This window comes from Enoplosus armatus, chromosome 20, assembly GCF_043641665.1.
Source record: "Enoplosus armatus isolate fEnoArm2 chromosome 20, fEnoArm2.hap1, whole genome shotgun sequence".
NCBI lineage: Eukaryota > Metazoa > Chordata > Actinopteri > Centrarchiformes > Enoplosidae > Enoplosus > Enoplosus armatus.
The window spans coordinates 20,360,598-20,386,175 of record NC_092199.1 but is presented as its reverse complement, the minus strand read 5'-3'; the positions used below and the strand labels follow the sequence as shown (position 1 = coordinate 20,386,175).

The 25,578-nt window shown below is 40.5% G+C and overlaps 2 protein-coding genes, 1 non-coding gene and 1 pseudogene across 4 annotated transcripts; 1 reads left to right on the top strand and 3 right to left on the bottom strand.

The window, feature by feature from the left end:
* Positions 1-1,293: 1,293 nt before the first annotated feature.
* On the bottom strand, positions 1,294-2,371 carry LOC139303688 (piggyBac transposable element-derived protein 4-like; annotated as a pseudogene).
* Positions 2,372-8,283: 5,912 nt separating this feature from the next.
* trnah-gug (transfer RNA histidin (anticodon GUG)) lies at positions 8,284-8,355 on the bottom strand. The gene has a single exon. It is a non-coding gene; the product is annotated as a tRNA-His (tRNA).
* Positions 8,356-16,127: 7,772 nt separating this feature from the next.
* Positions 16,128-21,194, bottom strand: LOC139302912 (zinc finger protein 184-like). Its single transcript, XM_070926561.1, has 7 exons — positions 21,170-21,194; positions 20,102-20,304; positions 19,886-19,978; positions 19,705-19,800; positions 19,492-19,602; positions 18,325-18,448; positions 16,128-18,244 (listed from the first exon to the last, which is right to left on the bottom strand). Exons 1-7 carry the CDS (start codon positions 21,192-21,194, stop codon positions 16,128-16,130), a joined length of 2,769 nt encoding a protein of 922 aa, XP_070782662.1.
* Positions 21,195-21,341: 147 nt separating this feature from the next.
* mettl9 (methyltransferase 9, His-X-His N1-histidine) lies at positions 21,342-25,532 on the top strand. 2 transcript variants are annotated; one of them, XM_070926563.1, is made up of 6 exons: positions 21,342-21,468; positions 21,663-21,824; positions 22,105-22,295; positions 22,371-22,580; positions 23,774-23,958; positions 24,055-25,532. In XM_070926563.1, exons 2-6 carry the CDS (start codon positions 21,729-21,731, stop codon positions 24,282-24,284), a joined length of 912 nt encoding a protein of 303 aa, XP_070782664.1. In that variant the 5' UTR covers positions 21,342-21,468; positions 21,663-21,728; the 3' UTR covers positions 24,285-25,532. The 2 variants fall into 2 exon arrangements, with proteins under 2 accessions (XP_070782664.1, XP_070782663.1); XM_070926562.1 differs by lacking the exon at positions 21,342-21,468 and having other exon boundaries at positions 21,648-21,824.
* The last annotated feature ends 46 nt before the right edge of the window (positions 25,533-25,578 follow it).

Genomic DNA, 25,578 nt, shown 5'->3' with positions numbered 1-25,578 from the left:
TTACTGCATAAAGTCTTTAACTAACATCAGTTCTTATCATAAGTATAAAATATCCATTCCTTTTTAATTTTTTAACCCTTCAAATGCCAGTTTGTTTGCACAATGCACTTGTTGGAAAACAACCTCAAAAATGACCACTTTCTGTATTCTCAGTGCTACTGGTTTTTCTTGTATTATCAATAGCACAGTCTGAGATATGTAACTGATTAACAACAACACTGATTATTATGCATTGTTATTTTTGTGCAGGGAAAGCAAAATAGATAAAACTCCCACTCAACGTGTTTGTGGCCAAAAATGGCCACCTCCTGTTTGCATTCCCAAAATGCTATAAAATTAATATATATTAAAAGATTTTTCCACTTTCACCAACTAGATTTTTTAAATTTGCATCAGTCCTGGTCATGAAAACCAAAATTTCATTCAAATTCAGAATTTTAACCCTTTAAATGCCTGTTAGATCACATAATGCTAATGATTTATAAGGGAGAAAAGCATAAAATCACTTTTTTTAACCAAATAATACATGCTACCTGATATATTTTTTAACCATCCACGCAGCTAAATGTATGTCAATAATTAGCAGTATCATTAATTTTTATGCATCATTACTTTTTTGTACAGTGACAAAAAAACATAAAAACTCCCACTTAGCATGTTCGTGGACAAAAATGGCCATCTCCTGTTTTTACAAAATGCTATAAAAAATACCACATATTAAGATTATTTTCTACTTTCAACAGTTAATTTTTTTTTTATTAGAATCGGTCCTGACCATGAAATCCCAAATTTCATTCAATTTCAGAATTTTAACCCTTTAAATTTGATTTGAAAAATAAAGCTGCAGCATTTATTTTTATAGAGAACAACAGCTGCATGTGTGTGTGTGTGTGTGTGTGTGTGTGTCTGTGTGTGTGTGTGAGAGAGAGAGAGAGAGAACGTTAAATAGTGTGTTTCAATAAGTGTGTGTGTGTGTGTGTGTGTGTGTGTGTGCATGCTCAAGGGCGGCAGATTGTGCAAACCACAGTAGAGTGGTCCTTGCAGACACACTTTCCACAGCTGGAGCAAGTGGTTGCCGTTCTTCTCCTGTAGGTACACAGTTCGCACCTTTTCCTCGTTTTGCTGGCGGGCCGTGGGTCACGCTCTGATTCAGACTGCTGTATCCCGGCAACAATGGCAGCAGTGGCTGTTGAGCGTGGGGGTCAAGGCCGTCTTGCAATTGCTGGGGTCACCAGCATGTGCCCCAGCTCTTCCAGGAACACCCTCCGTTGGTAGGTTTTAGAGGACTCCCACTCAGGATGGACTGATTTCTGATCTGAGGAGTTCCTCTGCCAAGGCGAACGAAGTAAAGAAGTTGTCACATGTGACAGTGTGTCCTTGGAGCCCCTCTGTCAGTTGGAGTGTGACCCTCATTCCCTGGTTAACTTCCCGGGAGCTACCGGGGGGTTTTCCTGTGTAAATCTGCATCCTCCAGGCATAGGAGGTTGCCACATCACAGGTGACCCACATTTTAATGCCGTACTTTACAGGCTTGTTGGGCATATATTGTCGAAATCCACAACGACCTTTGAATGCAACAAGCTGCTCGTCGACACACACATCAACCCCTGGATTGAACAAGAGGGGGAGGCGAGCCACCCACTTTTCCCACAGAATGCGAAATGCGGCGAGCTTATCGTCCCTGAAGCGTCCCGGGCGGGTGAGCAAAGCGGATGTTAGAGCTGATCTGAGCATAGCGGTAGAGGGGCATCGTAGCACAAAATATGGCCCGTCCTGTCTTGTCACCCCACATGCCACGTGTTGCTTCATGTCTTGAGCGGTAGACGCCAGCCAGAATCAGAATCCTGATGTAGGCTCTCATCTCCACTTCATCCACATCCCTCCAATCCTCACACCTTCGCCTCCCATGCAGGTTTGTGTGGGTACACAGCAGCTGAATGATCTCCGCTGTTATAAACAGGTCAAAGGCAGACCTCAGGCTGCTGATGCGGGCAACTGCATACAGGGTGGACCCTGGGGTGATACCAGTGGGTACTGGATTGTAGTGCAGGGTCTCTTTAGCAGTGGGAAACCACATAATTTTCCCATCACGAGACATCCACTCAGCCGCCAGCTCCTCTGTCTCTGCCACTGCTTCTACTGTCTCTGCCATTAGCTGCTCGGCCTCCACCACTGTGTCTGTATTGTCCTCACCCCCTGAGGAAGAGGAATCAGGCGCTGGCCGGTACTCCTCATCATCAGTGGTGATGCTGCCATCCTCTGAGGAGGGTGTCCCCTCATCTTCAGGAGAGGATGTGTTCTCATCTTGGGTAGAAGATGTCTCTTCTTCAACTGCAGAGGATTTCTTCCCATCTTCGCTCTCCGATTGCATCACATAGTCACGTGCTTGAAGCAGTGAATATGACCTTCTTGCCATCTTGCCAGAGAAAAAATGACCTGGGAGCTGTTAGGCTTACTTATAGCATTAGTATTGACTGCACCTGCATAAACACCAGGACAGATTTATAAACAGTGCCAGAGTTTGTTTTTGTTTCCCCTGTAGCTGCATCTTTGACCTCTGCAAGATGTCCTGTGATTTTTTTTTTTTTGGAGAGTAGATATTTAGATGTGTAAGGGCTATTGTGTAGTTGTGTGTGGCATTTTTGTAATGAAAAAAAACAAAGCCACAGGTGCTTTCAACATGTGCACCAAGCCAAGTTTTCCTGGGAAACTCAAAGCTCAATAGCCTGCATCAACAGAAATTCACTGCAACTATACAATACATATTTGTGCTGCAATTTCACACACAGGAACAATTCTTTTCATGCACAAACACAAATCATTATCTGACATCCTTAAGATCACAATTATGTCAAAATTGTGTCATTCATTCGCTCCATTGGCGTGCAGTAAGCCATCATACGCCCCTATTGGAAACGAAGAATATTACATGAAATTGCTCCCATGGCCAAAAATGGACAAATGACACAATCTGGTAGAAAACATTAAAAACTACAATTTTCAAGTGTTGAGTTTAGAATGAAAGCAATTTTACCTAAATTGTATGATTTAATACTGTGAATAACAAGGAATTAAAAAATGTAGTTTTCATGGGTTTCAATTGGTCAGAAGCGGCCATGATGGAGCCAAGTTGTACAATTGGATGTATACAGTATATTATTGATATATTTAAAGAGATGAAATTGAAAATTAAAAAATCTGAAAAAAATCCAGACCCTTGGGAAATTTCATTCCATATGCATTAACACAGCTAAAATGGTCAAAAAAAGGAAAGTGAACTGGACACAAATTGCCACCATGGAGCCCAGAGGGTTAATTTTTTTTATTTATAATAGCGCCAGATCGCAACAAAAGCCACCCTTTCCATATAGAGCAGGTCTAGACCGCACTCTTTATAATATTATTTACAGAGACCCAGCAGTTCCCACCGTGAGGGGAAAAACTTCCTTTTAACAGGCAGAAACCTTGAACAGAATAATTAATAATAATAAACAATAAATAAAAATAAGAACAAAAAATACCATTGTATTAAGATTAATCTAATTTAGCGAAATTATGGAGAATAAATCGATCCAGTATGTTTCAATATTTAAAAATGAGTGAAGGAAATTATTGCAAAACCTGTTTTATAAAAATAATATTGAAAAAAATAAAATAAATAAGTAAAAGAATACTGTAAATACCGTCGTTACATGACGAAATTACGTTAAGATTCTATGGTTGCTATGGAATCCACAGGCTATATAAAGCAGCGGAGCTCATCCTCGTCACCATTTCACTGTTGAACTTGGAGAGAGACGCATCAGGCAAAGACTTGAAAAGTGATTTGGAAACACAAACAAAAACAGAAGCAGAAAAACTCTTTAAGAACCAGGCAGCAACTCACTGTGGTTATTTTACACCTTTCATATGGAAAAGGTAAGAATATGAATCCTTTAAAATAATTTTAAAATTTAAAAGTAGCTTGTTAGCTAACATTAACGTTAGCTTGTTAGCTAGCTTGTTAGCTAACAAGCTAATGTTAGCTAACGCGCGTTAGCTTGTTTGCTAGCTTCTTAGCTAACATTAGCTGATGAGAGTCGAAAGTTCAAATTTAATGAAAATAATTGTCAGATTTCAGTGGAAATAATTAAAATTACGCATAAAGAAAAGAGTAAAATCTTTCAAATCCTTTAAAAGTATTTACGAGTCATTTTATTAGATGCTGTATGTATCTTTTGAAGCTAGAAAATCGGAGTTCAGAATTTAGTACAGAAATTAACTATTTGCCAACTAAATAACTAGTTAGCTATAGTTATTTCACTTTCGCTAGACCTGAAATAACTGAAAGTTGACAAGATGGAAATAATTATTGAAATGAATTAACTTAACAAGGGAACTGACTTCTGTAAACACCATTTGAAGCAAAAAAAAAGTAAGGAGGAGTAAGGAGTTGAGACTGTTAATAGACAGTATGTTATCATATATTTATAGAATATGTGCTTTGTAGTGGTGAGGACCAAAGGCAGTTGTTAAGAGTAGAGCCTTTAAACACCTCAAAGTCCTGAGAGCATTTATGTACATAATCTTGACTAATCAAATATCTGAATACATCATTTCCAGGTAAATGATATTCAATCTGTATTTCTGCAACAAATGCTCCAGATAATGCAGAGATCATTTGTATGGAGATCTGCTTTGTTTCAGAGTTTTAAAAGTTAAAAGGGGTCAATGTTAAGGGAAATACCTTTTTAATCTGTGTGGTCAAAATCATCGTTTGTAGAATGAATTGTTCATTTTAATGTGACAGCAGATATTGTCTTAATTTAAAGTAATCCAAAAAACGATACGGAAAAAAAGCCTTTTAGTTTTGAAGAAAGGGTTTAAAATGAAATGTAGGAAATCACTATCTGAGGAATCAGACTAGACAAAGTGAGGGAGTGTGGTACACCACTAAAGTAACATACAAATTCCAACGCCATGATATTAGTTACTGCTCTGTTCTATATTGTTGATGAGTTCAGTTTGACACCAAACATAGATTTGTCCACCTCTGCTGCATCAGTCTGAAAGAGATTTAACTGAACAAAGTTGACTTAATTCCTTATTGTTTTATTCCCCGCTCTCCATATCTCTAACAGGAAAAGGACAAGCGGGAGCGGGAGAGCAGCCCTGGAGCCCTCGAGGAGCCTGCAGGAAAAAAGTCCTGCTCCGAGAGGAGCTCCAGCCCCCAGCCTTCCTCCTCTGGCTCACAGGTGACCCCTGTGCAGCCAGAGAGGAGCTCCAGCCCCCACCTGTCCACCTCTGGTCCACCGGGTGGAGGACTGCAGGCCCTTGCCCAGCAGCAGGTGCGTAGTCCACCCCAAACACTCCTCTATCCCTATCTTAGTAGGCGTTTTGAGAGCACAGCATTTAACAGTAAAAGAAAATGTAAGTGATTTGTGAATGGTGTGCTGACCTCCATGATCTCCCTCAACCCAGGTGACCCCTGTGCAGCCAGAGAGGAGCCCCCAGCCGTCCTCTTCTGGGTCACAGCGGGCAGGACTGCAGTCCCTTGCCCAGCAGCGGGTGAGTAGTCCACCCTAAACACTGATACCAGACTTGTGAGTGGTCGTGGAGTTTCTGTCGGCCTCCACGGTCACCCTCAACCCAAATGTCTTGCCTCATTCTTCTGACCCGTTTGTTCCGATTTCTCCTCCGTCCATCTCTCTAACAGACTCGGGAACGGAGGCGGCGGTGGAGGCAGAGGCAGCAGGAGGCCAGACGCAGCCGACTGCGTGACGGGTACTTCGACGTCCAGGTCGTGTTCAGCGGACCCAGGCCCTCCGTCCGCATGCCCCGTTGGGTCCCACCCGCCACTGCCCAGGAGGTAATGGCCGAGGTTTTGGCGTGGTGGGACGACTCTCCACTCAGCCCGGAGATGTAAGTATGACCCCTCACAGGTAAAGGGGCCGGGCTGAGCAGGTAGAGTATAATTAGTGGCAATTCCACCGCCGCTCACACTTATTGTAAATAGTTCTTTCTTTTTTTTTTCCTACTGTCAAAAAAACAAACAAAAAACCCCAAAAAAAACCTTTAGTGATAAGATTATTATATTAAGCGATAAGTTAAGGTTATAGTTAAGTAGTATTAAGTTAAGGATATAGATAAGTGTTGATAAGACTTTAAATTCTTTTCTCTTTTCTTCTTTTAAAAACAAACAAAAAATGTGCGTAGTTGATAGTGTATTGATAAGTTTAGAGTGTATGTTAGTTATTTTTTTCTTTGATTTATTTTATTTAAATAAGTTTATTGTAAGATTATAAAAGAAGCAAAGGGCTTTAAGAGGGTCTCAAGGAAATGTTCCATTCAAATCCTTTTTTCCTTCTGTGTTTAGTTTTAATGAGTCAGAACAAGAGAAAGAAAATTTGAATCTGTTTTCATTATTTGGCTATTTTATTCATTCATATCTCAGTATATTAACTGACGAGCAGTTGAATTGAGCTGCTAGATTTGATCGACCAGTATTAGATTTGTTGTTAAATGTGTGTCTTAATATATCATGACATTGCAGTCACAGCAGGAAGCATATATTTGTCTGGAACATTTCCAAAGGGTTAGGGTTAGTGAGGGTGAGACCCTCTTAAAGTCCTTCACTTCTGTTGCTTTGTGGATATTCAAAGTTGATTAAAGAAATAATTAATATTTAAAATTGAACAAAAAATCCACAAAAGGATCCACTGTACATATATAATGGTCAGTCCTCTGACTCTCTTTTGGGTTAGGGTTATAACTAAATAGCGATAAGGTAAGGACATAGATAAGTAGAGCTGCAAAGTTTAGTCGATTAATCAATGAGTCGATCACCAGAAAATTGATTGGTAACTATTCATATTACTGATTCATTCAAATCTGATTATCTTTGAGTTTTTGACTGTTAGATGGAAAAAACAAAACATTTGAAGACGTCAGTTTGGACTCTGGAAAAATGTGAAGATCATTTTTCACTATTTTCTGGCATTTGATAGACCAAACGATTAATCGATTAATCAAGGAAATAATTGGCAGATTTATTGATGATGAAAATAATAAGTTGCAGCCCTTTTCAGATGAGTAATGATTAGTTTAGGCTGTAGATAAGTGATAAGTTTAGGACATAGATAAGTAGTGATAAGGCTTTCAAATCTTTTCTCATTTCTTTTTTAAAAACAAACAAAAAAAAATTGTGTCGTTGAAGTATTGATAAGTTTAGGATGTGTGTTAGGATTTAGATAAGTAACTTTTGTTTTTCTTTTAACCTTTATTTAAATAAGTACATTTTGAAATTGTAAAAGCAGTAAAGGGCTTTAAGAGGGTCTCAAGGAAATGTTCCATTCAAATCCTTTTCTAAATCTGTGTTCAGGTTATTATAATGACTCAAGAACAGGAGAAGAAATGTTCTTCTATATTCATTATTTATAATGTCTAATTGATTTATTTACATCTCAGTCTGTGAACTGATGTGCAGTTAAAGCTAATTGTAATTTATGGACCAGTTTTAGATTGTTATTGTTTGTTATATTTGGATGGAACATTTCCAAAGGGTTAGGGTTAGGGAGGGTGAGACCCTCTTAAAGCCCTTTACTTCTTTTACGTTTGTGACTATTTGAAAGTTATTAAAAACACATTTTAAATTCTACAAATCTTTTAAAGGAGAGGATCCACTGTATATAAGTAATGGTTATTAAATGATTAATATTTAAAATTCGACCAGACATCCACAAAAGCATCCACTGTAAGGACATAGATAAGTAGAGCTGCAAAGTTTAGTCGATTAATCAATGAGTCAATCGCCAGAAAACGAATTGGCAGGTATTTTTATATTAATGTGATATAAAAATATTATTATATATTTTATCAATCGTTCAAATAATTTTCAAAATAAAAAGCATTCCCTGGTTCCAGCTTCTGGAATGAGAGGATTTGCAGCTCTTCTCTGTTTCCTATCACTGTAAACTGAGTATGTTTGAGTTTCGGACTGTTAGATGGACAAAACGAGACATTTGAAGGTGTCACTTTTGAAAAATGTGGCGGCCATTTTTCACTGTTTTCTGGCATTTTATGGACCAAACGATTAATTGATTAATCAAGGAAATAATTGGCAGATTTATTGAGATGAAAATGATTTGTTAGTTGCAGCCCTTTAGATAAGTAATGATTAGTTTAAACAATAGTGATAACTGATAATAGATGTGATAAGTGTAAGATATAGATAAGTATTGATCACAATCAGAAATACTTTATTGATCCCTGGGGGGAAATTGTACAAATAGACAGAGGTCCACCTGCCGTGACCCGGATTCGAACCGGGGTTGCTGCGGCCACAACGCAGAGTACTAACCACTATACGATCACGGCTGGCCATAGTCACGCTTGATAAGGCTTTCAAATCTTATGTCATTTCTTTTTTTAAAAACAAACAAAATAAAATTGTCTGTTGTTGAAGTATTGATAAGTTTAGGATGTATGTTAGGATTTAGATAAGTAACAGTTTCTTTTTCAAACTTTATTTGAATAAGTAAATTGTGAAATTATAAATAGTAAAGGGCTTTAAGAGGGTCTCGAGGAAATGTTCCATTCAAATCCTTTTCTAAATCTGTGTTCAGGTTATTATAATGACTCAAGAACAGGAGAAGAAATGTTCTTCTATACTCATTGTTTATAATGTCTAATTGATTTATTTGCATCTCAGTCTGTGAACTGATGTGCAGTTAAAGCTAATTGTAATTTATGGACCAGTTGTAGATTGTTATTGTTTGTTATATTTGGGTTTTATTACGGTTAGGGTTAGGGAGGGTGAGACCCTCTTTAAGCCCTTTACTTCTTTTACGTTTGACTATTTAAAAGTTATCAAAAACATATTTTAAACTCTATAAATCTACTAAAAGAAAGGATCCACTGTACATAAGTAATGGTTAGTCTTCCAACTCTCTTTTGGGTCAAAATCTTAAAGTGCCCTTAGTGTGTATTAATCTGAAACTGAAAATAGTCCCCACAAATGCTCCATTCACTGTTGTTTGAGTGATGTTTGTTCAAAACTACAGAGCACAGCTGTTTCAGGAGATTAATGTGGTGGCCATTATTCACTATTTTGTCGTTTTATAGACCAAAAGGTTAATCGATTAATCAAACAAGTAATTGGCAGTTCTTTTGAAAATGAATAACAATTACTTTACTATGAGTAATGATAAGTTTAGGCAGTAGATAAGTTTAAGTTATAGATATGTTAATGATACGTTTAAGATATAGATTTGTATTGATAAGTCTTTAAACTTTTTTCTTCTTCATAAACACAAACAAAAAACCCCTAAAAACTGTGTGTAGGTGAAGTATTGATACATTTAGGATTTACATGAGTAATGATGGGTCCACCAACTTTTCTTCCTTCCAAACTTTATTTAAATAAGTAAATTTTAAAACTGTAAAAGCAGTAAAGGGCTTTAAGAGGGTCTCAAGGAAATGTTCCATTCAAATCCTTTTTTCCTTCTGTGTTTAGTTTTAATGAGTCAAGAACATGAGAAAGAAAATATGAATCTATTTTCACTATTTGGTTATTTTATTGGTTCATATCTCAGTATATTAACTGACGAGCAGTTGAATTGAGCTGCTAGATTTGATCGACCAGTATTAGATTTGTTGTTAAATGAGTGTCTTATTATATCATTTCAATGCAGTCTGAACAGCAGGAAGCATGTATTTGTCTGGAACATTTCCAAAGGGTTAGGGTTAGTGAGGGTGAGACCCTCTTAAAGCCCTTTACTTCTGTTGCTTTGTGGATGTTAAGAGTTGATTTAAAGAAATAATTCATATTTAAAATGATACAAAAGCATCCACTGTAAGGACATAGATAAGTCGAGCTGCAAAGTTTAGTCGATCAATCAATGAGTCAATCGCCAGAAAACTAATTGGCAACTATTTTTATTATCAATTAATCGTTTCAATAATGTTCAAAATGAAAAACATTCCCTGGTTTTAGCTTCTCGAACATTAGGATTTGTAGCGTGTTTTGTTTTCTATCACTGTAAACTGAGTTTTGGACTGTTAATTGGACAAAAGGAGACATTTGAAAATGTCACTTTGGACTCATTATTTTCTGGCATTTTATGGACTAAATGATTAATCGATTAATGAAGGAAATAATTGGCAGATTTATTGATGATGAAAATGATTAGTTAGTTGCAGCCCTTTTTTTAGATAAGTAATGATGAGTCGAAACTATAGATAAGTGACAGGTGATAAGTTTAAGTTATAGATGTGATAAGCTTAGATTATAGACATGTAATGGTAAGTGTTGGATAAATGTTTGGATTTAGATGAGTACATTTTGTTTTTTTAAAACTTTATTTAAATTAGAAAATTGTAAAAGAAGGAAAGGGCTTTAAGAGGGTCTCGAGGAAATGTTCCATTCAAATCCTTTTCTAAATCTGTGTTCAGGTTATTATAATGACTCAAGAACAGGAGAAGAAATGTTCTTCTATACTCATTATTTATAATGTCTAATTTATTTACACCTCAGTTCATGATCTGATGTATAGTTGAAACTAATTGTCAGAATTTATTGAGCAATTTTAGATTCGTTATTGTTTGTTTGGAACATTTCCAAAGGGTTAGGGTTAGGGTGGGTGAGACCCTCTTAAAGCCCTTTACTTCTTTTACTTTTGTGACTATTAAAAGTTGATTCGAAAAATATTCACAATTCTACAAAACGTCTAAAAGGATCCACTGTACACAAGTAATGGTTAGTCTTCCAATTAATCTGAAGCTGAATGACAAATGCTCCATTCACTGTTGTTTGAGTGATGTTTGTTCAAAACTACAGAGCACAGCTGTTTCAGGAGATCACTGAGCCCGTTTTTCAAAATAAAACTACATATTTGTGACTCATTTATAAAGATGTATTCTTCAGTAGGAACCAATGGGTTTGGGTTTGAGTGCCATATACAGAGCAGAGAAGTCAGACAGTACTGAGAGACGCACTAATGCATTGTTGGTGTGGGTCTTTTATTCAGATTTGTTTACAATAAGACAAATACATAATATCAGCAGGCTCATCCTTTAAAATATACAACAGAGTTTAAATGAAGGAAAGGGCTTCAAGAGGGTCTTTTGGCCATGTTCCTTTCAAATCCTGTTTAATTAGGATTAATGATGTCTAATTGATTTGTTCCATCTCAGTATATTACATGTATAAATGTTGTATAACAACAGGAAACATATATTTAGATGGAACATTGTTAAAGGGTTTGTGTTAGGGAGGGTGAGACCCTCCTCAAGCCCTTTCCTTCTGTTACTGAGTCATTAGAAGGAGTTCACCAGCAGAGCACACAGTTCAGATGCTTTAGTGGTTTAAACAGGTCAGTAATGGGAGCTGCTGGGGACGTCTCCACTCCACCACACCCTTCAACAAAAAGATTGGTTCAAAACGTCTTCCAGAAACAAACCCCCCCCCCCCCACCATTATGTAAACAGGGGAAGTCATGAGCAAATACAATGTTGACTTCATAACAGAAGAAAAAGACTTCAGGAGGGTCTACTGGCAATACTTCATTCCAACTGGTTTTCCTACACTGCACATGTTAATAAGTTCCCATTCTGCACCACATTGTGTTTGTATGTGATATAATGACTCATTTCAGCCTCAAGAGGTTAGCAGTGCACAGGTCTAAAGTGTTGGTCTGATCTGAATGGGTCAGGGAGGGTGAGACCCCCCTAAAGCCCTTTTCACTCTGTTACTGAGTCATTACAGTGAGTACTGGTACTACAACTGGTAGCAGCAGCTCCAGTAATGAAGCGCAGCATAAGTTCAGTCAGGATGACTATCTTTTGCTCATTCATTCACATCCCTCTCTCTTCCTCATTTAGCCACCATCTCCATCAGCCAATCATATTGCTGCTGCCAAAACTTCAATCTGTCCTCCCCTCGCTTGCTGTCAGCTGTCATTTCAGTGCAGAATCGCAGCGACCCTCCTCCACCCCGCTCATTTCCAGTCATCACATTCAGTGTCCGGGTGGAGCTCATCCGCAGACCACCCCTCATCACATCCAGATGTCAGCCATCCCTTCACCACCACCACCAGTGTCTCGACTCCATCGGGGGTATCCTATACTAACGCTTCACTACCCCCCTAATTTGGCAAGATAGTCTTAGAACTTATAGGAAGGCCCTCTGTAAAGCCAGAGTAGCCTATTACTCAACATTAATAGAAGAGAACAAGAACAACCCCAGGTTTCTCTTCAGCACTGTAGCCAGGCTGACAGAGAGTCACAGCTCTATTGAGCCATGTATTCCTATAACCCTCAGCAGTAATGACTTCATGAGCTTCTTTAATGATAAAATTCTAACTATTAGAGACAGAATTGATCACCTTCTGTCTTCAGGTGGTACCTTACCTTCAAACACAGGAATCTCAGAAATAGCTGTAAAACCTGATGTATATTTAGATTGCTTTTCTCCCATTGACCTTCACCAAATTACTAAAACTATCTCTTCATCTAAGCCATCAACTTGTCTCTTAGACCCCATCCCAACCTGGCTGCTCAAAGAGGTTTTACCTTTAGTCAGCACTTCTTTACTAGACATGATCAATCTGTCTTTATTAACAGGCTACGTACCACAGTCCTTTAAAGTTGCTGTAATTAAACCTCTTCTTAAAAAGACCACACTTGATCCAGAGGTTTTAGCCAACTATAGACCTATATCTAACCTCCCCTTTCTCTCCAAGATCCTTGAGAAAGCAGTCGCCAACCAGCTGTGTGACTTTCTACATGACAATAGGTTGCTTGAGGACTTTCAGTCAGGTTTCAGAGCTCATCATAGCACAGAGACAGCACTGGTGAAAGTTACAAATGACCTTCTCACTGCATCAGACAAAGGACTTGTCTCTATACTTGTTTTGTTAGATCTTAGTGCTGCATTCGACATCATTGACCATCATATCCTATTACAGAGACTGGAACATTTAATTGGCATCAAAGGAACCGCACTAAGCTGGTTTAAGTCGTATCTATCAGATCGATCTCAGTTTGTACATGTTAACGATGAATCCTCCATGTACGCCAAAGTCAGTCATGGAGTTCCACAAGGTTCTGTGCTTGGACCAATACTATTCACCTTATATATGCTTCCTTTAGGGGATATCATTAGAAAACACTCCATACATTTTCATTGCTATGCGGATGATACCCAGCTATATTTATCGATCAAGCCAGAAGAACTTCATCAGTTAGCCAAGCTCCAAGCATGCCTTAAGGACATAAAGACCTGGATGACCTGTAATTATCTGATGTTGAACTCAGACAAGACAGAAGTTATTGTTCTTGGCCCTGAACACCTCAGAAACACAGTATCTAAGGATATTGTTACCCTAGATGGCATTGCCCTGGCCTCCAGCGCCACCGTGAGGAATCTCGGAGTTGTCTTTGATCAGGACATGTCCTTTAACTCCCACGTAAAACAAACTTCACGGACTGCCTTCTTTCACCTCCATAACATTGCAAAAATCAGGAAGATCCTGTCTCAAACAGATGCAGAAAAATTAGTCCATGCATTTGTCACGTCTAGGCTGGATTATTGCAATTCCTTATTATCAGGTTGTCCCAATAAGTCCCTGAGGACTCTCCAGCTGATCCAGAATGCTGCAGCACGTGTACTGACAGGAACCAGGAAAAGAGATCATATTTCTCCTGTATTAGCTTCTCTGCACTGGCTCCCTGTAAAATCTAGAATAGAGTTTAAAATCCTTCTCCTCACCTACAAAGCTCTTACTGGTCAGGCACCATCATATCTTAAAGAGCTCATAGTACCTTATTACCCCACTAGAGCACTCCGCTCCCAGAATGCAGGGCTGCTTGTGGTTCCTAGAGTCTCCAAAAACAGAACAGGAGCCAGAGCCTTCAGCTATCAAGCTCCTCTCCTGTGGAATCGGCTCCCAGTTTGGGTCCGGGAGGCAGACACACTCTCTACTTTTAAGAGTAGGCTTAAAACTTTGCTTTTTGATAACGCTTATAGTTAAGGGCTGGCTCAGGCCTGCCTGGACCAGCCCCCTAGTTATGCTGCTATAGGCCTACACTGCCGGGGGACTTCCCATGATGCACTGAGCTTTCCTCCTCTCCCTCTTCATCTTTGCACATTCATCACAGTCCAATGCATGTTACTAACTTTATTTCTTCCCCGGAGTTTCTTTGTGCTTTGTCGACTCGTAGGTCGCTGTGGATCGTGGTCCTGGTACGCCTGGGTGCTGCTGCCGCCATGGGCCTGCCTGACTCTCATCACTACAGTTATTATGTTTAGTCGTAGTTCTGTCACTATTAAAGCTGCTATTATTAATCTCAGCTAATATTACAGCTATTTCTACTGTTAGTGCTGCCATACATCTTTGCCTACCTATCTGTCTGTCTGTCTGTCTATCTGTGTCTCTATGTCTATCTCTCTGTCTCTGTCTGTCTGTCTGTCTCTCTCTCTCTCTCTCTCTCTCTCTCTCTCCCTAAAACCCAACCGGTCAAAGCAGATGACCCCCCACCTAGAGTCTGGTTCTGCTCAAGGTTTCTGCCTCTTAAAAGGAAGTTTTTCCTTGCCACTGTCGCCAAAGTGCTTGCTCATGGTGGGAACTGTTGGGTCTCTGTAATAACATTATAAAGAGTCGGTCTAGACCTGCTCTATTTTGTAAAGTGTCATGAGATGACTTTGTTGTGATTTGGCGCTATATAAATAAAATTGAATTGAATTGAATTGAATTGAATTAAAATATGATTGCGTCACGAAAAGAAAATAAATCCAATCAAAACCTCTGATTTCTCTGCAGCTGCTATAAGACTCTTGTTTGTTTTCTCATTATTATTTCGTATAATGCGTGCATTAAATACTAATTTAAAAATGTACCAGTTCAAGTTCTGCTCTCCTTTGAGACAAGGTTATAGATTATGTTTAGCATCAAAGTGTAATGCCTGAGTTCAGATATCGGCTACATTCACCCTTGATTAACAGTAGAGGTTGATCCTGAAAACAAATTTGATCACCCAAATATTGGAAAAGATGTGGAAAACTGTACTGTACTATGTGGCTGTACTGAGGATATGATTTTCAGCCATTTTGCCTCTAAAAAAAATAAACTTTTGAGGATGGTTCAAAGTTTTGGAAGGGATGCTTTCAAGGAAATTAAAATGAAAATGGTTGTTTTTGAGGAGGAAAGTCTCAACAACATAGTTGTTTAGTTTTTTTTTTACCATTTATCATTCCTCTGGAGAATCTCCTCGACTAAGAAAGTTAATATCTGGGTTCATGGAGGAACTTTTTTTAACAACTCTGTCTATCATGTCCTTGTTTATGATGTCATTCTGTCACTCAGTATTCTGGTTTCAGTATTCTGAAACCACGTTAACAGCAAAGTATGAGCAGAAAACATTTTATTCAATTAGGCTCATAAATAAATGTATGAAATACAGTCCAACTCCCACCAACATACCCCATCTGTCAAAAGACACCTACGCATTTTATCAATTTAAAGTTTTCATATTTTAAGACTTATAAAGAATACTCTCCTTTGAATAATTAGTGCCTGACAGTTTTTCCACAAAAATCTTCAACTATCAGTTCAAACACTTTAAAGTATTAAATTACTAATCATTTACTCCTCCTCCCTCATTGAGAAATACACAATTTTCTGTTCAAGGTTTCTGCCCGTTAGAGGTTTTTCCTTGCCACTGTCGCCATAGTGCTTGAACATGGTGGAAACTGTTGGGTCTCTGTAATACTATTACAAAGAGAATCGTCTACACCTGCATGGAAAGTGTCATGAGATAACTTGTATTTGTTTCTGCTCCCCCCTAGTGGCCATAAAAAATCACATCATAGGTTAACTATGATAATGCTGCAGCCAGTGCATAATTTCCTTTTTTTTTTTTTTTTTTGTTTGTGGGAACTGCATCTCATAAGCTTCAAGCCTCTGAGTGGCGTTTTCCTCGGCGGCAGTTGACTGCTGCTTGGGGGCCCGTGTTCTGACGGTTGACCCTACCCACGCTACTGCTCTCTAAAAAAGTAATCACATTACTGTAATGTTATTTAGTAATGTCAAAGCAATCAAAGAAAACATAATGAATTTTGTTGTTTTCAAGTTAGAAATTGCAAAAACAATTTAATGACATTTCCTTGAGTGAGCTTTAACAAGCTCCGGCCGACTGAAGGCCATTTCACAGACTGAACATTTATGGGGTTTCTCTCCTGTGTGGGTCATTTGGTGTCGCTTCAAAATACCGGCGCTTTTAAAACATTTGTCACACGTCGGACACTTATACGGCTTTTCCCCGGTATGCATTCTCATGTGTGCAGTAAGGTAATAAGACTGCACAAACCCCTTGCCACATTCTTGGCACTTGAATGGCCTCTCCCCGGTGTGATAGCGAGTGTGTATCTTCAGCTCTGATGCCGATCTGAAACTCTTGCCACACTCGCCGCACGAGTACGGCCTTTCCTCCGTGTGGGTCAGATCGTGTCTTGTCAAAGAGCTTGCGCTTCGGAACAGCTTGCCACAGTGGGCGCATGGGTAGCGCACACCGGTGTGTAGCTTGGCCACGTGGAGGTCCAGGCTCCTTTTGAGCGCGTAGGCCTTTCCGCAGTGCTCGCAGCAGAAGCGCTTCTCCTTGGCGCTGCTGTGACAACACAGCCTGTGGATTCTCAGGGCGGCGTTGGACTTGCAGCCTTTCCCACAATCCCAGCAGAGGAATGGCGCCTCTTTTGTGTGAGTGCGGTCGTGTAGCTTCAGAGCAGAGGCGTAACTGAACGCTTTCGGACACTTTGGGCATTTGAAAGGGAGTTCGCCCGTGTGGAACCTCTCGTGCCTGATCAGACCTCTTAGATCTGTGTATGTCCGTTCACACAAAGTGCAAAGAAAAGGCCCTCTGAAATCGTGCACTTGGATGTAGTGCTGGTTGAGGTCTATGAAACCTTTACAACTCTCGCCACACTTGGTGCATGGACGAGGCTTGTGTCTCAGGTCATGTGTCTTGAGTCTTGCCGTGTCTGGGAATGACCTGTTGCATTCCACACAGTACAGTGAAGCATCGGCGGGTTTGTGTATGTGTGTTTTTTTCGGCTGAAACCCCTTCAACTTCTTGCCCCTCTGATTACCCTGATGAGGTTCCTGGCTCTGCTCTTTTATGTCTACTGACTGGACTTTGCCGCTGGCTGGTTGGAGGTCTTGCTCGGTGGGAAGAGGTACTACCTCTCCAGAAGGAGCCTCCACTTGTTTCTGATTTACCAGATATTCCTTTTCATGAATCTTAACGTCCGAAGGAGTTCGGAGTTGGTTTTTGTCTTCAAGTACCTCAGAGGGCCAGTTCTGAGGCTGTGGCACAGTGATTCGACACACATTTAACTCATGTCTCTTCAGGTCATACTGGAACTGAAAGCGTTTCTTACACCGCGAACATTGGAAAGGCCGCTCTCCTGTGTGGATCCTCTGATGCCGTCTCATATCTGATGCACGACTGTATGTCTTACCGCATGTGGGACAAGTCTTGCCGGTTGACGGAACCTGAGAACCCCCCTTTGATTGCTCGTCTTTGGGTGTTACTGAAACGCCTCCCGTCTTTAGATCCTGATGTTGTCCGACTGGTCTTTTGGATGTGATCACAACAGGTGCATACAGTACAGGTGACAGTACCACATTAGATACATGGATGTTTTTCACTTGTTGGTCAATTGTTGTGCTGGTACGGACCTCCATGCTTTCTTCTTTCGGGCGGTTTTTGGTCTCACAAGGGCTCGTGACTTTGTAATGACTGTCATCTGTGGTTCTGACTAATGCCTGAACTTGCTCATCCTCTCTAATATCCATCACAGAGTCTTCAACCAAAGGTGTATTCTCTGTGGTAACATTCTCCTCTGCAAGAATTTCAACATTATAACCTACTTGGACCTCAACAGCACAAGAGTCTACACTCATTTTATCCCCACCCGAAGACTCAACGTGTTGAACAGAGTACGAGATCTTGTCCTCTACTCCGTCTTCAGAGTTCCTCAAACCTCTGGTTTCTGCCTCCCTCTTTTGTGGTTCGCCACTTTCTGCCTGTACATCATGTGCGCATTTTCTCAGTGTAGCAGTCTCCACCGTAAGCTCTTTGTTGAATGCGTCCATGTAATCGCTTAACACATTTGCTTCTAGTGGCTTTTTTACTCCTTGCTCTGTCAAGGTCGTTGTAAAATGCGGCAGACAGAGAGCTGAACAAATGCTGGCACCAACTGTTGGATTGTCTGAAAAATTGAAATGCATACAGTTACCACGAGACTAGAGTGCCTTCACTGATAGACCAATAGCTGTGCTGCATGCTTACCATTTCCATTTAGTGGACTGAGCTCTTTCTGATATTCCAGAAGAGAGTTAAGTTCCTGAGATTGACGGAACGACTTCACACATTCGGACAGACCTGAAGGCACATCGCTGAGCATACAGGCAACCTGCTCATGAGAGAGATCCTATCAATGGGATTGTTAGACATTTCGGTAAAACAGGAGATTGATATCTGTCACATGTTGTGTTGAGCCTAGTTTAGCTGACGGTTGGCGGACTGGAGCCAAGGAAAAACAGCTAGCTTAGCTGTGTTCAGAAATACATATATCAACAGCAAAAAAAAAAAAAGCTCACTAATTTCACACATTGAAAATGCTAGTAATCCCAATATTGATTGTCTAATCTGGTATCAAGGTTCAGGGTCGAACAATGAAATGTGACCTCTCTGATGTTTTATGCCGTGCTTGAGAATTTTTAGTCCTGGTAGGATCAGAGCGTAGAGCGAGCTAAATAACACAAAATTTACCTGTCCACCATTTTTCTCCACAGTAAAATAATCACCGTCATGACTTTTGCGTCCCATCGATTCCACGATTCCTATTGGACGCGTGTTGCCGAGGTAAGCGTATTGGGGGTCAAAGTTCAAAGTTAGTCGAACTTTGGCCGCTCTGTTGTTTTAGGTGAAGTTCCGTGCTGGAATTGTTTCGTGACTTCAACTTCTGCACAGCATCTGTGACTATATCACCGGGTTGCCAGATATGCCAGTGAGCACAAATATTGGGATGGGTAAACCTGGCAACCTCACTGTGGCAGGTTTCATACTGTGCCACGTCATGTTGGTGCTGCGCAGTCACTGTGCACATCTGTGACTGTAGAAAGAAATAATTACAGCACATAACTCCCCCAAAAACAACCACACATTGTCATTTACAATGTGCAGTGTCTTAATTAGTGAGCTTTACAGGTGTTGCTAGGTGTATTTCTGAACTTTGGACACAGCCACAGCTGTTTCCAGTCTTAACGCTAAGCTAGGCTAACCGCTTCCTGACTCCACCTCCATACTTAATGCACGTAGTTGGGATTAATCTCAATCTTATTATGTTGCTCTTGGAAAGAAAGCAAATGAGCGTATTTTCAAAAATGTTGTACTATTCTTTTACATGTAATGAGTCCGAAATGTCTTCACTGCACAGTGCGCTAAAATTGTTACCTGTTTAAGATTTGGCACAGTAAGTAACTTGTCAAGCTGCAAGAGGAATATCTCCACAAGCGTCTGTATATCTTCAGAGTACTTGTCTCCAAATCTCACTGGGAAAACGTCCTGAAATTGAGCGAGTAATCTCGGTGAACATTGATTTACGGCTTAAAACAGGACGGATAGAACTATCCGCAAGCTCAAAGTCGCACAACCAGTGACACCCACCTGGAAGAAGCGCTGCCTCTCCTCCTGGTCTCTGATTAGGGTGTGAATAAGACCATGGAGGTTTGATGCAGACAATCCATCCCCTGAATCACTCATCTATGATATAGGGCAAAGGTCAGTAAGTTCTGGTTGCTATTTAATAATAGTAACCACAAAGTGCGTGAAATAAAGATAAATGTACCTCTGTGTTCCATAGCGAAGTGATGACATCCAGGTGTGGCCGAATGGTCTCAAGGTCTATCATCTGCTCTGGGCGACACAACTCCAGTGACAGCTAAAAAAAAAAAAAAAAAGGACAAATTTGTGGCAAACCGTGGCAAACTTGTTACACTTCAAGTCTTACATGAAGAGCCAACACTTTGAGTTGTGTGTAGGTTCTACCTTCCTCGTACAGTACCTGAGCCCGAAGGCCAAGGCTCAGCAAACGCCTTTGTCTGCGATTAAGAAGCTCTGGCACAATCTCGGTGACGGCTGTCACAAAGTCATCCAGCAGACCATAATTGGCCACAACTTTCTGCTGGACAGTTTCCCAGATTGCTGCAGAGACCAGCCGAAGTGGTGGGACCAGGAGGCGCAGACAGGACAGGGGCAGAGGGGACTCTAGATAATGAAAGAAAAGTGACCTGAGTCGTTTGAAGACTAGTAGAGATGCAGGTAATATAAAAAATAATAATAATAATTTGGTGATTCAGGAAAAATAAGCTATGATAAATGGGGAAGTAGGAAAATAAACTGGTATTTAAAATAATAAAGTTAGGTGGTGAAGAAGGATCTTTGGTAAACCTGAGACCAATCTCCTATATGCAAATAATGTTAAGTATAATAATAATGTACCATTTGGCCTGTTTAATTTGGCAGATACATCACTAACAGCACTTTATTTGCACTTGGTAGAAAAGTTTCAACAAACTGCTTTCTACAGCCCTTAATATTATACTTTAATGGAAGAAAATGATCAAAATGACAAGCAAACCTAACAGAAAAGCTTCACTTTTCTCGAAATAGGTCTTTTTAATCACATTGTATGCATGCCGAATTCTACAGTCGTTTCAGACAGTGCCTGAATTTTATTTCAACAGCCACGTAGGTCCGGAAAAAGCCACGGATGCCTTAATTTGGCCGATTCAGAACGGAGTTCGGCGTGTCGTCTTTAAATACGAGGCACGAGGGCGACGTTAGAGTAAACCGTGATGCTGTCCAGCAACAGGCCTGCGCAATACAAAAACACAGCTAGTAGTGAGAATTAGCTCCTGCATACAACCCGGGAAGAAAGATTATAATATAAATCTTACAAATGTTCCGTTTTTTTGTTGAATACGTTACATGACGGATATAATATAAACATCATTTCACACCCGGTGTAAAGTCAGCGGGATATTTTGGAGGTCATGGAACGAGGCCACGGCGATGATGTCACGATAAAAAAAAAAAGAAAAGAACTATTTCTGCGAAACACGACTGCTACCTGTCCTCTCAGAAATGGGATGCATATTTCACCTCCACCGGTTATGTTCTCTCCTCAGCAAAATAATAAATGGCAACAAACGACGAAGTTGCCGCTGAAGCCAAACACCGTTTAAATAGTTCCGGGGAAACATTTAGCGGTAACTCAGGAAGCGCGGAATATGCGGATGTGACTTTTTGTTGACATACTGGGTGGAAGAACCATTTGAATGTTTCTAAGACATGAAAAGACAATGGGTTCACAAGACTAAGATGGCGAGTAAATAGCAGCTGGCTTTCTTGAATCCGCCGCACCCTCAGGTTTGTTTGTTTGTTGTCTTGGAACTGGAGAGATGCACTGGCGTGTTGGTTTACAATTGGCTGCCGTTACCTTCTTTATCAGCATCTAATATTAACTGCACCTCAGTGCTAGCCACTGGCCAGACTGTTTCGCCCCTTCAAGGCTGCAACCGCTGTCTGTCAACTTTCCATTGTCCATTATGTGTCATCTACAGCTGAGGACATTGGTTTTTGTAGCGTGGGTGCTGGGTTACGTCGCCTTTCTCCTCTCCGTCAGGAGTATGTGGACGGGGAAGTACGTCCGTAGTCCACTCGTCCGTTCACTGTTTCTGAATATGGTGAGCGAGAGCGACGCGGGCGCGATTGAGACACAAGAGGTATGAATTGTTCATAATCAGTCCGGTAGATGAACTTGCATGGTCAGAATTCGTGTCCGTTTTGAGAGAAGAACAACAGTCAACGCACGTGTGTGTGTGTGTGTGCACTCTTCCCACTTTGCAAGCTACAGAGTTTACATTTGTCACATTTTTAAATGGGATTTGGCATGAGGCTGCAAGTCTCCCAAGTTTTCCGCTGTAAAAGCTCCTTCAATTGTCTCTTTCTCTTAAAATTGAATTGTTCTTGTACCATTCCTTTTTTTTTTCCCTGTGCCTCCAGTGGTACCAGTGCTGTCCTGACCTGCTTGGAGAATCGGTGCAACCCCTGTTCGTCCAGAGCCACCTGGACTCAAGCACCAAGGCCTTTCTCAAGCGGAGCGTGGAGAAGTCTGGCTGGCTGTTCACCCAGCTCTACCACTCTTTTGTGTCGACGGTCCTCGGCCCCATGGTCTCCCGCACTTCCATCAATGGGTGAGTGGCACAGACGCATATCCGTCTCTGTTTGCAGCTGGAGTGTATCCTCCTCTGACGTGCTCTCCGTCTCAGGTTTCTGGGCCGTGGTTCGATGTTCGTGTTTTCTGAGGAGCAGTTCCGGCGGCTGCTCCGGATCGGCCCGGAGTGGAGGGCTGAGAGACTCCTGGACCTCGGTGCTGGGGATGGAGGCGTCACAGAGGTCATGGGAGCCCATTTCAGAGAGGTCTATGCAACTGAGGTCTCATTACCCATGAAATGGCATCTTCAGAGGAAGAATTACAAGTAAGTAGTAAATCGCAGGACTGTTTACATTTAAACTCACAAATCCCTCCATGTTTATCTGTTTTGATAATAAAAAATAAAAAATTTGACATACATCCCACTAATTCCATCAGTACAACAATAGACTAACAGATTGACGCCACACTCACCATTCTGTTGGTCGGAGCTTCTATTCTCTAACAGAAATACTGTTTTCATTCACTTATTGGTTCCAATCACTTCTACTTCACTGTTTTTTGCGCTTGCGGTTATGTTACCCAGTGGGGTGTAATCCCACTGCTTCCCAGTAGAGCCTTAATTTGAAATATGTGCAGGAAGTGTTGAGTCTAATTGAGAGTAACTTGACAGCGATAAAAGAACTGGCAAAGTGGAAGCAATGACAATTCATTAATGAAAGAAAACAGTATTTCCCTTTTAAAAAGATCAACTCAAAGCAGCAGTCTGGTGTGTGATGTAACTGTTGTACTTAACCAGCTACCCCCATGTCCACCAACTGTCTTGATAATGTACATTGCACTGGTTTTATTAGGACAACAACAGAGTTGTGTCATATGGTTCCCAGTGGGCTTTTAATGTGAATAGTTGCGGGAAGTTTCCAGTATCTGAACAGCAATGAAAAAAAATAAAAAATAAAAAACACAGGTGAGGTGATTAAAATGAATTGGCGAATAAAAACAGAAGCGTTTCTTCTAAAATAGGGAAACTATTTGAGTGTTGACTGTTATTGTATTTGATAAATTCAACACTCACACATAAATTCAACACTAATTCCACCAGCACACCAAAGTCATGTTAGACATATCACTGTGCTGCTCTCAGTTTTCATGTCTAAAGGAGGTTTTCATGTTTCATTCATCCAAGTAAATCCAGTTTCTTCGACTTTTTTTCGATCGCTGTTTAGTTACCGCCAAGCGAGCTCAACAATTTCAAATGGAACGCCTACAAGGAACGCAAGGGATTATGCCCTTATGAGCTGCTGGAAGGCTTTTAATTTGAAACGTCTGTGCAAGAGGTGTTGAGTTTAATTTACTGTCGTGAAAAGTGATTTGAAATTAGTAAATGAAAACAGCATTTCTGTGAAAAAGAGAAACTCAGAGCAACAATGTGGTGAGGTACAAAACGGAGATTTCTCGCACCCTTTAAAAGTAACTTATTAGCATCTGAAAAACCTGTTTTCTTTCTGTTGTGCTCAGACTGCTGGGTATAGATGAGTGGCAGCAGACCGGTTTCCAATATGATGTGATCAGCTGTCTGAACCTGCTGGACCGCTGTGACGATCCTCTGCATCTCCTGCGGGACATCAGGCGATCGCTCGTTCCCAACACAGGGAGACTCATCCTGGCCGCAGTGCTTCCCTTCCAGCCTTATGTGGAAGTCGGTCAGTTGGGAGTCGGGTGCAACTTGCCTCACAGGTGTATATATGCTTTCATATGTGATCCAAATGAAAACATTCGGCCTGTATTTGTTCTTTCAGGAGGAAGGTGGCAGCGTCCCAACGAACACCTGAAAATAAAAGGGAAAACTTGGGAGGAGCAAGTAACCAACCTGTCCAATGAGGTTTTCCGAAGGGCGGGGTTTGAGGTGGAGGCTGTGACCCGGTTGCCATACCTCTGTGAAGGGGACATGTATAACGACTACTACGTTCTCGATGATGCAGTTTTTGTTCTCAAGGCCTCAGAGGATACTTCAGAGGCTGCTCATTGAATACCAAATGCACTGTGGGACCATCGTAGGCCCTTATTTTGCTCACCTAAACGTTACCTCGGTAGGGTTGGTCGCTCCTGGACGGATTTTAGTGCAATTTTCAGTAGCTTCATTCATAAAACACAGTGTTTCTGACTAGTTTAGAAACGGTGAGTCAGGTGTGAAGCTCAGGTACTGTAGGTCCTCCATTTACCAGCCATCTTGTGTGACGGTGATACCTCCTACTTTTTAAGTAAAAAAAAAAGAAGAAAAAAACTGAATGGCAGTTTTGCCTACATTGAAATGCCACTGAAGATCAAATCTTCTAAGACATATCACCATGTTGTAGGTGTTTGTTCTATAAATTCTGTTATTTGTGGTGGGTGCTTACTGTTCGTGTTTCATCATCCTGTAATATATATCAATGGGAAGAATCATGGTTGAATCTTTGAGTTTATACTTTTTAATTTTTAGTCTAATGCAAAGGACCAGTGTATGCACACACTTGATTTACTCTGAATTGGACTTCTTGTATATCACTGCAATTTTTTTTTAACTTGTTATTAGTGATGAATATGAGGCCTTCTTAAACCGAGCCTATGTAACTTACGTTAAACAGCGGCTACTGGGTCCACAAGTGGCTATTATGATAATGTTTAAAGCTGCATTTATTGATTTTTGAATTCGATTTTTTTTTTGGCCACTAGGGGGCTGCAAACACAGCATGACATTATCATTCGAATAAAAGTCATGTCAAACTTGTTAGCAAACAATTGTGCCATATTTGCGCTTAAAGAAGCAAGAGCAACATTAGCATTCATTTGGAGTCGTGTTTCTGGCCTCCTGGTCTCTGCCAACTCCTGAGAAAAATATCTGGCTCTTTAGCTGCTAAAAGTTTTGCACTACGCTCATCAGCTAGTTGCTAACTTTATCTGTCTGCCATTTTTAGCTTAAAACAAAACAAAACAATGGTCCAAAACAGATTTTTAAGGCTACGTAGAGCTGATGGAGTCCGCAGAGTTGCGCGGTAATAAAAATACTGATTAGTGCAGCTTTAATGTTAAAACATGGTGTCACCATAGCACAAGTAGAAAAAAAAAGCCATAAAGAGGCCAGACTGACTCAGTAATGTCAGTTACACAGCAATATTTAGCTACGGTTTGCTAACATTAGCCACCATGAGCTACTGGTCATACCAGACCAAGTAAGGCTGTAGCAGGAAAAAAAAACCCCTGAGTGTACTGAATTAAACAAGAGTGTGTTTTATTACTTTTGAGTTCAACTTTTTATTGGTGAGAGGGGAAGAGAAGATTGT